The sequence below is a fragment of the Macrotis lagotis genome, chromosome 3 (genome assembly GCF_037893015.1).
Source record: "Macrotis lagotis isolate mMagLag1 chromosome 3, bilby.v1.9.chrom.fasta, whole genome shotgun sequence".
Lineage (NCBI taxonomy): Eukaryota > Metazoa > Chordata > Mammalia > Peramelemorphia > Peramelidae > Macrotis > Macrotis lagotis.
Genome location: NC_133660.1, coordinates 296,699,366 through 296,716,468, shown reverse-complemented (window position 1 = coordinate 296,716,468; position 17,103 = coordinate 296,699,366). Strand labels below are relative to the sequence as shown.

At 33.0% G+C, this 17,103-nt stretch overlaps 2 protein-coding genes across 2 annotated transcripts; both read left to right on the top strand.

Annotated features, from left to right (window-relative positions):
- The first annotated feature begins 6,086 nt into the window (after positions 1–6,086).
- On the top strand, positions 6,087–7,034 carry LOC141519045 (olfactory receptor 8J3-like). The gene has a single exon (XM_074231516.1). It carries the CDS (start codon positions 6,087–6,089, stop codon positions 7,032–7,034), a length of 948 nt encoding a protein of 315 aa, XP_074087617.1.
- Positions 7,035–14,481: 7,447 nt separating this feature from the next.
- Positions 14,482–15,462, top strand: LOC141516843 (olfactory receptor 8K1-like). The gene has a single exon (XM_074227809.1). It carries the CDS (start codon positions 14,512–14,514, stop codon positions 15,460–15,462), a length of 951 nt encoding a protein of 316 aa, XP_074083910.1. The 5' UTR covers positions 14,482–14,511.
- Positions 15,463–17,103: the final 1,641 nt, after the last annotated feature.

Below are 17,103 nucleotides of genomic sequence, written 5' to 3'. Positions count from 1 at the left end.
TAATGGTATACACAAATATATGTGTATGACACCTCATTGGTGGTCAGGCCATTAGGAAATGCCACATGTAACTCATGAATGTTTCAGCTCAAAAATTTGGGCCACTTTTAGATATATCAACTTCCTTGGCCCAATAGAACTAAGGGTCTTCTAATAAAGCAGAAAAAGTATTTGAGAAATATGTACTATAACTAATTGGTTCCCTCTGTGTGATAATCTTGTTAAATACTTAAACTATTTAATGTTTTTCTTTCTGAATTGGACTTACATTAACACAGACCCCCATCCCACTATCCCATCTCCCCCAAACTGAAAGTTATCTTACCAAGAAGAGAACTGGGTACTCCCATCCAGTGGTTCTTGCTGACAGCATTAGAGACTACACTCATTCACTGAAGCACCTCAACCTACTCTTTAATTCTCCCCAGCCCTACCCTAAATCCTCTCTTTACCATTTCCCTGCTTATATACTTGCCTTGCTTTCCTATTAAATCCAGTCATCTTTCCTACTGATTAATCATTCAGCTGATTGCAAATAATGGAGAAGAAATACTAAGCAAAATATATTATCTGTGCTTACCTGAAACACCCTATGGGTGTTTGATTTCTGTTCCATTGATATTGAGAACCTAATGAAATATAAAAACCTAAGCTTCTTTCCCAAACTAATTACTGTTTACTAACTTCTTTACTTTTACTTTACTATGAAGGAAGAGTCGATATGTGGAAGTCATTCCAGACTTTCCAAAGAATCCTGCATCATCCTTTCCTTGATCTCTATCCCTTCGAGTGTCTACATCACAATCACCTTGCACCTGTTCCTAATTTCCTCTTGATGATGCTTCTCTGCTGCTAGCTGTTGCTGCTGATCAATTATCTCTTCTAACTGTCCCTAATGACTTCACTAAATTCTCATTACTATTTACTTTGTTACCTTAACAGAATAAACTTTTCTATTCCTAAATATTTCTGGGTTAAGAATCAGTCTTTCAACTGCATTGTACTCCTCTCTCACCCCAGTGTCACAGACCCTCCCTGCTGATCTTCCAAGTTCACTTGGACTGGAAAATTGTTTCACTCAGTCTTTTTGTTGCTTCTTCAATTCTAGACTTTGTTTAGAGTTGTTATTTAAAGGTATTTGGAGAGCTTGGATGAGTCCCTGTCTTTATTCTGCCATCTTGACTGTGCCCCTGCATCCCTTTTTAAATTTTTAATAATTTAATAATTTTTAATGCATAAAATAAAACCAATCATATGAAAATAATGTTTTAAAAGTTCATAGATCCCAAGTTAAGACACTGCCCTAGATTTAAAGTAAATTCATATTTTCCAAATATAACTATGTAGACATAGGTAGGAATATTAATTTCAACTACTTTAATACAACATATATTTTTAAAAAAGAAAAGCTCTTGATAATTCCCTTGAAGAAATCTTACTGATGTCTATAAGCATCAATATAAAAAAAACATTTAATAGATGTTTTCTGAACAAATAAATGAGTGGATATATTATCTTTCCCTATTAGAACATGAATTCACTAGTAAGTAGCTTGTACGTCTCTCAAGTAGAAACGTCGCACACAAAAGTCACTTAATAGTTACTGGCAATTAAGGGCTTCAAAATTTATAACATGTAATCATGTGACCTTGAATAAGGAGACATATCTTTGAAAGTAGGAAAATACTTAACAAGTTCTTAATTCTTCATATTAATTTGCTAAATGACAATAAAGTTCAAAGAGAGAAGTGTGAAAGGGGCAATCCAAGAAAGAAGGCAAAAAAGTTCAAAGAGAGAAGTGTGACAGGGATAATCCAAGAAAGAAGGCAAAGTGATAAAAGAAGTGGGAATAAATGGAAATATTTAAAATGAAACCAGCTTGAATTGGTTCTAAGAAAATTAATAATAGACTATAGGTCACTTTTTTCTATATGCTAAAAATAATTCTTGGCAATATTCCATAAGGAAAAAAATATTTGTACAAAGAATTACTCTAATTCCCAAAGACTATTAATATATTCACTTGGGGAGCAGGATGATATGAAAAGAGGTATTTGTAATGAGTCCCTAATAATTCTTTGTTCCCCAGGGGCAAAGTTCTGTATATATAGGAGATATTTTTTTCTAATTTATTACTGATTTATTACTAATCAGAGAGCTAGATGCTTCAGGAATAATAAAAAAACCTAGCAAAATTCATGAGACTGGGTCATATAAGCTCAGAGCACAGTTTTTGTGCTCAACAGGTAGGTCACACTATCCCGTTGCATTGCATTTGTTTCTGATTTATTTACTTTTTAACTAGAGCAGAACAATGTGATCAAAATCAAAGTAATCTTCAATGTCCTGATCGAGTTATCAGTGTGTTGCACAGCCATCACTCTAAGAATTGGGAAGTTACTGAGATGAGCTCAAGGATGTAGCACTGTTCAAATCCCTTTTCTAGAAAATAAGTTATGAAATTAAAATAAATAAAAAATTACTACTGAATGTTTATTAGTTTCAACTTGAGTTTTTTTTCCCTTTTTCCTTCAATACATCTACAACCTATCTTCATACCCTGGGAGACTGAGATACTAATCAACTCAGGACTGATCACACAGTCAATCAGAGGTAGGAAAGTAGGAATTGCAGAATTCTCAGCTCTGTTCTGACTTGACAAGGACCTTTTGTTTGGGTCTCAGTATCTTGAATTTCTGCTAATACATCAATGTCATAATCTGCTGCTTCTCTAGGTTACCTGCTACTATAAGTCTCATCAAACATTGCCATGGAGATATTTTTAATGATCCTTAATCTTTTCAGTTGCTGTTTATGAGAACAGATGTCAAATCTAAAATAGTTTTAGAAAAAAAAAGTGTTAGTTGTTTTAGTAGAGATTCACAAGCCAGAAATGAGGTATGGCTCCCTCTCATCCAGATTCTGGAAGGATAGGATCTATGTAGATTTAGACAAAGATACCACAGATGAATCACATGTAAACCTTCAGGTAATTTGACTGATTTGAAAGCCATTTGAGAGCAAAGTAGATTGAGAAAGTTATGAATAAATGTCAACAATACATAAAATTTGGGTGAAGGCAAAATAAAATAGAACACAATGCAAGAAGTTGGGTAGACCTAAAATAAAACCTGGCTGTAAGGACCCAACATGACAATGCTTTGGGTGGATTCAGGATCTTGGGAAAACCTAAATTCCTTGAAACTCTAGCATTCCTATAAAGTTACTGGGATCAACTGACTTTCTGTAGATCAAAATCACATAAAGTTGGAATAAAAAAAGTATAATAATTTGTTTCCCAATTTAAGATATTATTTCCCCCACAAATTTAACTTCATTTGAGACTCCACCACTTGTTTACTTGCACTTGTGATCATAACTACAGACTTAAACCCAGCTCATCATTTTGATTCATTGACTGTCATTTAATACTAATAACTCATTAAAATGGTGGATTTAGTCACTAGCTTAAATTAATCTGAGTTTTTCCCTAGGAGGAAAAAGACACTGATCACCAGATATGGAAATCTCCAAAAAATGATTATGTAATTAAGGGGATGTATATATTATAAAATGATTGATCTTCTGAAGTAAAAGTTCTTAAACCCAGTGCTCTAATTCATACTATGAAATGAGTTGGGATCAGAAATATTCAAGGAAGAGTTTAATAATTGACTGTCAAAAATAAATATATATTACTATTTTATTTAAACTTCATTATATATATATATATATATTTTCTCTATCACTTTTATAAGTCCATACAGTCAACAAAATAGCAAATGAAACATATTAACTGATTGCCAAAATATATTCACCCTGAAATATTCAAAATATTTTCACCCTGAAAATTTTTTTTTTTAGGTTTTTGCAAGGCAAATGGGGTTAAGTGGCTTGCCCAAGGCCACACAGCTAGGCAATTATTAAGTGTCTGAGGCCGGATTTGAACCCAGGTACTCCTGACTCCAGTGCTGGTGCTTTATCCACTACGCCACTACGCCACCCCCCACCCTGAAAATTTAAACTTTTTTTTTGCTTTTGCTTTTTTTGTGTTTTTTTTTTGGCAAGGCAAATGGGATTAAGTGACTTGCCCAAGGTCACACACCTAGGCAATTATTAAGTTTCTGAGGCTGGATTTGAACTCCTGTCCTCCTGACTCCAGGACCAGTGCTCTATCTACTGTACCACCTAGAGGCCCCCAAATTTAAACATTTAATAGAGCACCTGAGATTAATTTCAGCATGGATCTTGGATGAATGTACCTCTTTGTACTCTGGGGCTAGGCATCATTTATGCAATTGCTCACCACAGGATTCTGGTGTGACTTAGTCCTTGAATCTTTGAAGTTTTTAAAAAATTTTGTTATTAGTATATAGTACCAAAGAGGAATCTGGAAGAGCATTTTTTTCAAATGTCCTTTGAATGTATTTATCAATGGAAGAGAGGGAAAAAACTCTAAAAAATACCTGATCTTATCACACTGATGATCAGTCTAGCTTCCATCTTGCCTACTCTGTGAACATAGCTTAAATAAGTCTCAATCATGCCTTATCAATATCTTCTGGAATCTGGATTTGAACAATGGACTTAAAATACTACAGTCTATAATAATTCCAACTGATATATTACACCTTCTTTTCTATCAGTTATTCATTTGCACAAGCTCAGAATGTATTCTCCTCTTACAATCGTGTGGATTCTGGATTTTAAATGTCTCACTTAAAGTTTCTATTTGAAAGATCAGTGATGGCAAACTGTCATCCTTCACAAATAGGTCATCTCAGTTTAGAAATATGAAGTTTTTGTATTATTTTGCTTTAATTTGTCCTAAATGTACTGTGCTGTCCCTTCTATGTATTGTTCTTACCTCTAACTCGAAGAATCATGCATAACCAGAGCAATCTTTCTTTTATGTTCTTTAATATTTTTGAAGACAGGTGTTTTATCCCAACCAGTCTCCCTTTTCTATATTAATCATTTACAGTTCCTTTACCTGAGTTATATGGTAAAATTTCAAATGTTTTATTAAAAAATAGTCCACAATTTTGCCAATCTGTCAAAAAGCTTCCTAAAATATTGCACCCAGAAATGGAACAAACTTGAAGTTTGATCAAGGCAAAGGAGAGTGAGACTCTTCTTATAATTCATTCTTATCATTGTACATCCATTAATTCAGTCTAATATTTTATTTCCTTTTGTAAGTATTCACATACCTCCACTTGTTTTTCTCTCAAGGCAATTCTTGCTTTGACAAATAGCAATATTAAAACTTAAAATTCTAATTTATCTACTCAGAAGAGAGATTTATTAGTCAATTGTGAATAAACTATGCTTAAGAAACTGCTATGAGTCAAAATGTTGCTAACTTATGGGAATAATAATAGAAAACAAATGTTTTTGGGAACTACATGGTCAAATGAGGGAGATAACATGAGAACCACTATATATATACAAACAAGGTCAAGACAAGATAAATTGCAGAGGCTCATTGGAGGGAGGCTCCTGAAACTAATGGCAATTGGAAAAGTCTTCCTGTAAAATTACTGTTTAATCTAATGCCTCACAAAAGTTTAATAACTATTTTCTACATGGCTATTACCCTTCTACCTTGTATGAGAAATAGCAAAGAAGAATATAAAATTGCAGCCTATTCAATTTCTAAACTCAAGTAACCAGTAACTTGTATCTAGATGACACCACAGATTATTATCTCATTTAACTAGCTATGGAAGGAGAGGTTGTATTCAATATACACCATAAAGTTTAATTTTCATTATTAAACTTTTCCTCCATCCTCAAGTCTATTTTTCAATGAATCAAACCTTAGTTTATGCTTTTTGCTAATTTTAGAGTGTAAATTCTCACACTGAAAATTTAACAATCAATTCTATTGAATCCCTTTCAATATTTCAGAATTCAGGTAAAATATCTCTCAAAATCTAAGACAGGCTTTTCCAAACATAAAAAATAATTAATCCCAGAAATATAATGGCTTATTTGAGTTGCAAGTTATAGAAAAAAAGTCATCATTGACTTACTAAACTGTTTTCCCATTTATTCCCCTTAGCAGATGAAACTAATTCAAAATGGTTCCTGGAAATCTCTCCCATGTGACCACATTCATTCTCAGTGGAGTCTCAAGGCGTCCAGATATTCAGCTTCCCCTCTTCTTCATCTTCTTAACAATTTATGGAGTGACAGTGACTGGTAATGTAGGAATCATCACGCTCACTACTATAGATTCTAAACTTCAAACTCCCATGTACTTTTTTCTCAGACAATTGGCTATCATCAATCTGGGCAATTCCACTGTCATTGCTCCCAAGATGCTGGTGAATTTTTTGGTAGAGAAGAAAACCATTTCCTACTATGGGTGTGCAACCCAACTTGGTGGATTCTTAGTCTTCATTGTTGCTGAGATTTTTATGTTGGCTGTTATGGCTTATGACCGCTATGTGGCTATTTGCAATCCCCTACTGTACATGGTTGTGGTATCAAGGAAGATTTGCATCCTACTCGTTGTCCTTACATACATTTATAGCTTGGCCACAGCAGTGACAGTTACCTCTTGTGTTTTCTCAATGTCTTACTGTTCTTCCAATGTCATTAATCATTTTTACTGTGATAATGTCCCTTTGTTAGCTTTATCTTGTTCTGGTACTCATATGCCTGAAACAGTAGTCTTTATCTCTGCAGCTACCAATCTCTTCTTTTCCATGACAATTGTCCTAGTTTCCTACTTACACATCATCCTGGCCATCCTGAGGATACGTTCAGCAGAAGGGAGAAAGAAAGCCTTTTCTACCTGTGCTTCCCATATGGTGGCTGTCACTGTTTTCTATGGCACTCTCCTTTTCATGTACCTGCAGCCCCAGTCAAATCATTCTTTGGATACTGATAAAATGGCTTCAGTATTTTACACCCTAGTGATCCCCATGTTGAATCCTATGATCTATAGTTTGAGGAACAAAGATGTGAAAGAGGCTCTGAAAAGAGTCATCATCACCCCTTGTAAAACTGTTAAAAACTTATAATTTCAAGGATATTTGAATAAACAAAGAAATTCACAAGAGTTATAGGAGTGTGATGGACATAAAGTTAATTGCCAGAAATAGAAGACAACCATATAGTGCTAAATTAATTAAATAAAAAGAAAAGTATCTATAAAAATGTCTTAGAACAGAAATGAAAGCATGAGTAGGAATAACCAATATCCTAGAAGAGAGACTGTATGAAAGGAAATCAGGAGGAAAAAATAAATTTGGAGAAAAATCATATAAATTTCCAGAATGAAGGAAAATCATATTAAAGATGAAAACAAGAGGATGGTGTATTGACAAGTTCATCTTAACCTCTTGAAAATCCTTTCGTATCCTGCAGAGTTTAGGTGGTTATAGGAGTGTGCAGCATTTCAGGTGAGAAATTGTGACTTTAAATGTGGAGGACTTAGGTTTCAGAAATCTGCTTAAAACCCCATGATTACTGATTTTTTATTCTTTGAATGATCTAAAGATATTTTGGTTTCATTTAAAGCTCCAGTGGTATGACCTGAAATGTAAAGGCCATTTTACCAAAGTATAATTTAGTCCATAAGGATTTATCAATCATCTAATATGTGCTGAAGATAAAAGAACAGTAAAAGACAGTTATTGCTCTCATTAATCTCAATAATCTCAGAATCTAATTAGTAAGGGAAACCCCCTGCAAACAATTAGTTACAAAAAGATTATACACAGGACATAGTAAAGATAACAAATGGGGGGAGATTATAGTTTTAAATGGTATCATCAAAGAATTCTCACTGGAAATAGGATTTTATCTGAGATATGAAGGCAGGTAGGAGGCAGAGATAAGGAGTAGAAGAATTTCAGGCTTGGGGAACAACCTGTATATTTCCTGAGATGGCATGAGTATTTTGGTTGAGTAATGGCAAGGAAGAAAGCTTCACAAAACTGTAGAGTAGAATCTTGAGAGTTAAGGAGTAAGAAGATTGTAAAGATAGGAGGAGGCAGGTTATGTAAAGCTTTGAATGCCATTCAGGGGATTTAAATCTGATCTTAGATAGTATAGGGAAACACAGGAATCTGGGTGATTTAATCAATCAAATCTGTGATCACTTGAACATGTGACTGACAGTTGATTAGAGAAAGAAAAGATTTGTGACAGGTAAACTAATCAGGAGGCCAAGGGCTAGAGGATGAGATCATCTATTAGTATTAGGGCAATATCAGAGTTGAGATGAGCAACACATTATGTCCTCATTTCATATGATATGCCATTAGCTTTTTTCCAGTTGTCTCTGATCTCTACAACCCTTTCAAACTTCATCATATAATGATTTGATAAGGCAGTGATGGGTAATAATTCTTATTAAAATTGAAGATATATATTTAGTAACATTATGTCTTTGAAAGGAATGAATATCTTCATATGTATTTCATCCCTTCTAATATTACTACATTCATGTATAGAAATTTTTATTTTTGTATTTACTCCACAAATATCAAAGAATTATAGGAAGGTCCCAGGTTGCTGGTTATGACTTTGGGGCAGATTTATTAAAGGAAAAATATGTTGCTCACATAAGGTAAGTTAAGAGGAATAGATTGAAGGACTATCATCTATACTGCTGAGTGTAAGAACCACATTAAATGCATCAAAAGTTCATATAAATCCTATTCTGTATATCTGAAAAACTAGAGATTGGTGTATAAAGAGAATTAAGTGAATATCTCTACCTATCAATTATCTATGTATTTTTCTATCTATCTCATTGTATCTATCTCTCTCTCCACTTGATGATAGTTGAGGTTATTTCTCATTTTCCACTTTTGTTATTAGTCGGTCTTGTATATTTACAAATGAATTAATTGCCCAGCACTGGTCAGTTATTCTGTACAATTTCTATGCATGAGTGTGCAGGGGAAGAAAGATACATGTAAAAATAGTCACTTTTTTACAAAGATGAATTTATATATAGATGTCAATAAAAATGAAGTGATATATGCAACTGAATTTTAATGTATAATACTTCATTTGTATCATTTAATGCAGCCCCTCATAAATCAAAAATAAATATTTTCTAATATATATTTCATTTTTATTGTTTCAGGTTCAGTCTAAATTAAATTAATTTATTTCTCTCAAAATAGAGTATGTAAAATTCTCCTACTTTTGTTTTTATCATGTACTTGATTAAGCAAACATTTTTATTTGTCTGCATTTCAATATAAATATTGAAATAAATGGTGCAAAACCAGTTAAGTAGTATTTCACTTCTATTCAACCAAATAGTCTAAGACTTTATTGAAATAAAAAGTTCAACATTAAAGTTTATATGTGCTTATTATGTTATGCTGATATCTTCCAAGCTATAGAAGTTTTCATAAAATATTATTTCTGTTCAACAAAATTAATATATTGAGATTGTGTTAGATTACTTTAAATTCTCCTACAGTATGCCATATACAATACATAATCATTTTATACTTAGAGTTCATAATTTTATATACTTTTATATATTTTATATAAGTAAGCTGAGTTTTGGAGGAAACATTTATAATTAAGGATTTGTAAGCACTTAATAAATCTACAAGTCTATTTTAACTAGAATGTCAAATTATTCTGGATCTTTATAAAACATTCTGGCATTATTATTCAAAAGTATTGATGTTTGTAGTATTTTAATTAAGCAGAGAAAAAAACAAAATGGGAAATATTGCCGTAACAATAAAGCAAATCTAGGTACTTGACATGCATGACATGACATTTCCTTAGAGACATAAACATCTCATTGCCTTTGCAATGCCTTGGTTCCATAATTGACATGTACTCTTTCCTCTCTTCTATACATTGAATTTCTTCTGTCTTTCAGGTCACAGGTCAAACTAACCTTTCTACCTAAAGACTTTACTGTACTTCTCTGAAAAAAAACAAAAACAAAAGCAAAAACACAAATGTTAGACATTTAAATTATATATTAATCCTTTCTATTTGGAGATTCTTTCCAACTGATCATTCATGTATCTTGTTGGCATAGAGATGCTTTCATGATGTTTCCTCCTTTAGATCCGGAGCTCTCTATTTGTTCTTATTTTGTATCCTTTCTACTAAGTACAGTGATTGGCATATAATTATTATATTATTCTCTATTGTCTATTATTATATTGACATATAATCAAGTAAGTGATTAATAAATGCTTGTTAACATTAATATGAATGTATTTGGAATCACCATCAACTATAGTGATGAACTGTTTAGCCATAATTATCAAGAAGTCCAACTACTGATACAAAAGAATTTAAGTTTCAGGTCAGTCTATTTCCTTTCAGTATTTGTACCCAAAATAAATAAGAGAGCTCTTAATTACAGAAGCTGCTTATTAAATTACTCACTGATGGATTGACCATTTCTACTTTTCCTGGATATCATGTTTCATTGGTATAGTCAGGTAGACAACTTCTTTGCCAGTGCTGAAAGTAGTTCTTTAATTTGCTATTTTAGGAAATTGTCTGAGTCCTGAAAAGTAACCACAGTCCCATAGCCAGTAGGTATAGATAGACATGGTACTTTAAATTGTCATCTTGTCACTGAGCTGGTTTTCTGTGACTCCACAACACTCTATTTCTACATTAGCAAATAGGTTTCAAATGCCAATACTGTTGTTTTTGTAATCAACATTATCTCAGTTAAAATTGTACCTCTGGGCAAATGACTTAATTTCTCAATGACTCTGATTATTTATATGCAAAAAAAGAATAATAATGGCATTATTTTTCAGAATTACTTGAGTATCAAGCAAATGAGAATATGTATGGTATGTATTTTATTTATATGTTTTGTAATTATATATTTACATATTAGATATATGATAAATATGTTTACATATGTTGTAATTATATATGTAATATATAGTGATCTATATCTTTTTACATATTTTGTAATTATATATGCTTACATATGAGGTATATAATAAGAATACATTGCAAATTATTAAACTCTATTTCTATATTAATCTGGGTATTGTCTTCTCAAGTTCAGAATAGGCAAAAAATTCCATTCCCAGATTGAGTTTAGGGTGAGGTGTTCAGGCCATGTTACTCAAGATGATCTGCTACTAAGAAAGACATATGTCTAACTGCATTAGGAAAGGTAGGAGTCACCCAAAGAAATCAAATCATTGAAATATATTTTGAAGAATTAATAAATATTATTAAGCATTAATTACTTATTAAATATTAGCTATATTTACAAATCTATATCTATATACAAATCACTGAAATATAATTTGAAGAATCAATAAACATTTATTAAGCATTAAGTATTCATTAAATATTATCTATTATTATGTTTTAGGAAGTATGCATATTAAATGCAGATATACAAATGTACATACATATATATTTGTACATTTTTATATATATACACATAAATATATACATTTATAAACACATAACTGTATATATTGTATGACATATATCTATTTGGGATAAGTCCCCAGAAAGCATTTAAGAGTCAGGACACTCAGCTCTACAGAAAACAAATAGCAATTGCTATGGCATGCCTAAGGATTTTAGCAAAAAGAATACAAATATTCCATCTATGGGGTGCTTGAAATGGAGGTATGGTTCTATGTGAATATCACTAGATCTCAGATAATACTTATTAATCATAACATTAAATGACCTAAAATGGTAGGCAATTGCATTACCAATATTGCTGCCAACTTCTTTGGTGACAGTAGGTAATTCATTCATCCTCCTCAGGGCTTCAGGGGAAAAGGTCTCAAGGGACTAAGAAACTCATAAACTCTCTCTCCAACAGCTCATTAGTAATGGTATGAGCAAGGCTCAGCAGCTTCTCCATTCTAGGTGAGCAGATGACATTATTCTTTGTTTATGATCGTCTCCATTGTGCCATTTAACTCTGTGCAAACCTGCAGATCCTTAGCTTTGTGTCTTGGAATCACAGGGGCTCCTGCTCAACAAATCTCACCAGCTAGTCCATATGTCTTAGAACTGGGGCAAGCAGGATGTTTTTAGGGATACAAAAATATAGCATTTTCTGAAACACCATAAATGTTCCAGGAAGAGTTTATTACTGCCCCCATTCTGTTAGCACATAGTAAGTTTTCTAATTCAAAGTTTTCTAGTAAAGTCTCTATAAGGAAAATTCAATGAGACAGTAGCATCTCCTACCTTATCTTCTTGAAGATCTAAGTGATAACTTCCTTTGTTAGTCATATCTTCAACCTCCATTGAAATCTTGTAATCTACTGAGCAAAAAAGTTGAACTGGTTTCACCAGATTATCATTGAAATATACAGTAGCCATGAGTAGTTGAGTAAGACCCTACTTAATGGAATGGGAATTAGAATGGACTTTTCAGAGTCCAGTCCTATTTTGATATCTTGAACACCTATGATGCTCTGATGGCATTAGTCTCTCCATAGTATATTTGTGCTAATGCCAATGAGCTTCTGCTATGGCTGCTGCTTACACTTGATGCTTTGATGTTTTTAAGACTATTCCAACATCATTGTATTGGATCTTCATAGCCAGACCATGAGGCTTGTGTTATTATCCTCTTTTTTGTAGTTGAGGAAACTGAGTTTGTGAGAAATTAAGTGACTTGTTTATATTCACACATTAGACATGAGTCAGTGGTAGCATTAGAACATAGGACTTTTCTTTACTTCAACATATTGCTTCACAAAGTGAGATTGCTGGAATCCTGACTTGGAAGATAGGAGGCCCCCAGGTACTTCCTTGGAACTTGCCAGTAGTGTGATGCTGCACAAATCACTTAACCTTTCTAATCATCACTATCCTGATTCCTAACAGATGACAACAGCACCTACCTTACAGGGTTGTTGTTAGAAACAATTGAAATAATATATGCCATGTACTTATCGTGTTCCTTAAATTACTTTATAATTTTAAACCTTTAGAGTTATCATTAAAATAACATTAGAAAATTTAAATATAGGAATAGAGGCATGAGGGAATATTTAGAATTCTTAGCAAAAAGGAAAGTTTCTTTTTAAAAATATTCATATCAAAGTGAAAAATCATGAAAGTGGGAGGTTTTAACTTTGAGTTTCAGGGCAAGTGTTACAGGTTTTTGATGACTAAAATTCCAGTTCTGTTGCACTGCTAACATTTATCACTCAGTTGGTTAGAGTACCATGTTGGTGAAATTGGGATCTTAAAACTGAAACTGGGGGTCTTTGCTCATATCAGGATTGGAAAAACATATAAGATCTTATTGACAGTTGATACTGACAAGTCAATCCATTTCCTACCTGAAGATCACCCATGAACAACCTAACAACATCTCTGAAGCTTTCCACTTATCACAGATGGGGTGCTAGTTATTCTGGGCTGTCTCTGTCTTCCCTTAAATTAGAGCAAGTCCCATCAAATTTTCTGAAAATGATACAATTTTAACAAATTCTTGAAGTGATTACAACTGGGTGGAGCTTTATACATGACATGAGGTATTCTGGCAAAACGTATTATCTATAAATATCTATTGATGAAGGGAAGAAATGGAGAGATGATAGCCTCACTTGCTGAGATAAATAAAAGGGAAAGAAAGGATAACATTCTCCCTTCCTAAATCCACTTAGTTTTATTTTTTCCTTATTTTAAAGAATTTTTTAAAGTCTTAAATATTACAACAAACAACCTTTTAAGTTGCCTTTGCTCGACTTTCTTTTTTTTTTACAGAATTCAAATTATGTTCCCAACCACCAAAAAACTAAAGTTATTCCCTTTGCCCTTTGGGTCAACTCTTCATTTTTGCAGTATTTGAGTGTCAAGATTAAAAAAAAATTACAAATAAATGCTTTTTAAAAAGTTTATTTGCACTTTCACTGGAAATTCATTTTTGGTTGTTTTCATTTTTTGCTTTTGTTTTATTTACAGAAAATAATCAATTAAAAATCTGAATTGGGGGTGGCTAGGTTGCATAGTGGATAGAACACCGGTCCTGGAGTCAAGAGTACCTGAGCTCAAATCCAACCTCAGACACTTAATAATTACCTAGCTGTGTGGCCTTGGGCAAGTCACTTAACCCCATTGCCTTGCCAAAAAAAAATATGAATTGTTCAATGTCACAGATAATTTTATGCAAATCAATAGTTTGGAAGATTGAATACTACTCATAGTTAGAAGTTCAATCATGTTTGTGATATATACTGTGTATCAGGGTACCATTATGAGAAGAAATTTAATAAACACAATTTGACCATAAGGCTAAAAATGATAGGACTTTATCAAAATTTTATCAAGGCTCCATAACCTCATATAGACAGAAGGTCTGTGGTACTGACAACATGGAGAGGTTTGGGGAGTAAGGCGATCTTTGTCTTACTCCTTGATGTCATCTTGAAGAGTGAGAGGTGTTTCCAAAAACCTTACATACAGAATCTCTCATTATAGAAACATCTTAAGGTTCAAAGAGCTTATCTCCTTTTCTTCCTAGACTGCTTTCCTTGGATAGAAGAAATGGCTAAGTGGAATGAAACAGCAATGATTCAAGTAACTGAATTCATTCTCATGGGTGTCACAGATCATCCTGACCTACAGATCCCCCTATTTCTTGTATTCCTTATCATCTACCTGGTCATAGTTTTGGGGAACCTGGGTTTGATTATCTTGACCATGATCGATTCACACCTGAAAACTCCCATGTACTTTTTCCTCAGGAATCTGGCATTTATCGATCTTGGATACTCCACTGCCATTGGTCCAAAAATGTTAGTTAATTTTATAGTTGAGAAAAATACCATCTCCTATACTGCATGTGCAACCCAGTTAGTTGTTTTTATAACATTAATGGTAAATGAACTTTTAATGTTATCAGTGATGGCTTATGACCGCTATGTAGCCATCTGTAATCCCCTGCTATATATGGTCATCATGTCAGAAAGAATGTGTTGTCTCTTAGTTTCTATCCCATATCTCTACAGTTCTTCTGAAGCACTGCTGATTACAATTAAGATTTTTAATTCATCCTTTTGGAAATCCACTGTAATTAGTCATTTCTATTGTGATAGTCTTCCCCTTTTAAGTATTTTATACAATGATGCAAAGGATATAGAATTAATTCTTCTGAGTCTTTCTGCTTTTAACCTAGTTTTCTCCCTGCTGATTGTTCTTGTTTCATATGGATTCATTCTGATCGCTATACTGAGGATGAACTCTGCTGAGGGCAGACGCAAAGCCTTCTCTACTTGTGGCTCCCATCTTACAGTGGTGGTTATCTTATATGGAACACTAACTTTCATGTACCTGCAGCCTAAGTCTAGTCACACCTTTGAGACAGACAAGATAGCTTCTGTCTTTTATACCCTGGTCATTCCCATGCTCAACCCTTTGATTTATAGTTTGAGAAATAAAGAGGTGAAAGGAGCATTGAAAAGAGCATTAGTAAATCAATGCAAATGTCTTCTCTGAGGCACTATATAGAAAGAGATCCCAATTAGTTATTACAAGCAAATACTAAACCTGAGAGAGTTATACAATAAGAATTATTGAGTTTTATAGAAAAAATATTTTACTATTATAGTAATTAAGACATGTGCCCTTAACCAACTGATGGAGAATATCACACTCTATGCAATGTATCTTATTGTTGCTGACCAAAGAGGTACAGACAGAGTCCCTTGAATGGATCAGCAGAGAGTTGATCGGCATCTCTGTATAAAAGCGAATCCCAAATTAAATTGGCATCCCAGAATGGAGCTCAACTTACTTTTGCAGGAGAATTTTCACAAGCACCCAAATATTTCAATTCAAAGGATTCAAAGAAATGTAAATGGAAAAATAAGATGAATTACTGTGGTTTGATCATCAGTACTGAATCATGAGAAAATATATAAAGCATTATTAGAAAAAAGATATTTTCTCAAACCATTCACCTTTTATGGATTCTGCTTGGACTTCTTATGACCTTATCAGAACATGAAACTGTGATGCTGGACTTTATAGCTCTTTTCTAATCTGATGCTTTTTTGTCAGTAATAATTGCTTTATGGTGTTATTTGTTCAAAAGACATTGATGAAATAATGAACAATTTGGGGTATTTACATATTAAATCAATTCCCAAGTCATTTCCTAAGACCTATATTCTAGCAAGTCATAATATTTTGAGAATATTCTTAGCAAAAGATTTTCCATACACGTTATTCTCTCTACCCATTTATCACTAGAATGGAAGGAAAAGGCAAGGAAACTGAAGGTCAGATAATTTAAGACACTTTCTATATATGAAGATATAAATATATTACACAGGCTAGACTTCACATATAGGGATATCTCAACTCAAAGGATTAGGCTGCTTCTACAAAAAAGGGTTTGTTTAGCTCTAATTTGATCTGTTGTCTCTCAAAACAACTGTAAAATTTTTAGAAATTTTAAACTCATTTTTCCATGTTATCCATTGATGGTGTCTTGAGGAGGATAGGACTGCTTGTGGATTCACTACTATCTATTCTAGTGTTATGTATGACTTAGAAACTTAGTGGAGGTTGATTGAACTGAACTATATAGAATTAAATAAGTTTGAACATCTAGTGAGAAATGTACTGAGCTACACCAGGGCTTTTTTTTATTTGGAATTATAGGTGATCTATGAACTTGAATAAGAAAATGAACTGCATACTTATTGTCACTAACTTTGGCTTCCTTTGTAATCATAAACATTTTTTTTTAGGTCTATGCAAGGCAATGGGATTAAGTGACTTGCTCAAGGTCACATAGCTAGGTAATTATTAAGTGTCTGTTGTATTTGAACTCAGATCCTCCTGACTTCAAGGCCTGTGCTCTATTCACTGCACCACCTAACTGCTCCAATCATAAACATTTTATCTTAATATTTATTTTTTTTGAGAAAGGTTCCATAACATTGAGTAGAGTGAAATAAAAAGGCAAAGTACAATCATAGTCTCTGAAAACCAAAAATAAAAATAAAACTAATTACAGGGGTTAATTAGGGAAACTACATTTTGTTAAGAGTTACCACAGACAATGAAATAAAATTAAATATACATATACAAATATATATATATATATGTATGTATAGTAAGTCTCTCAAA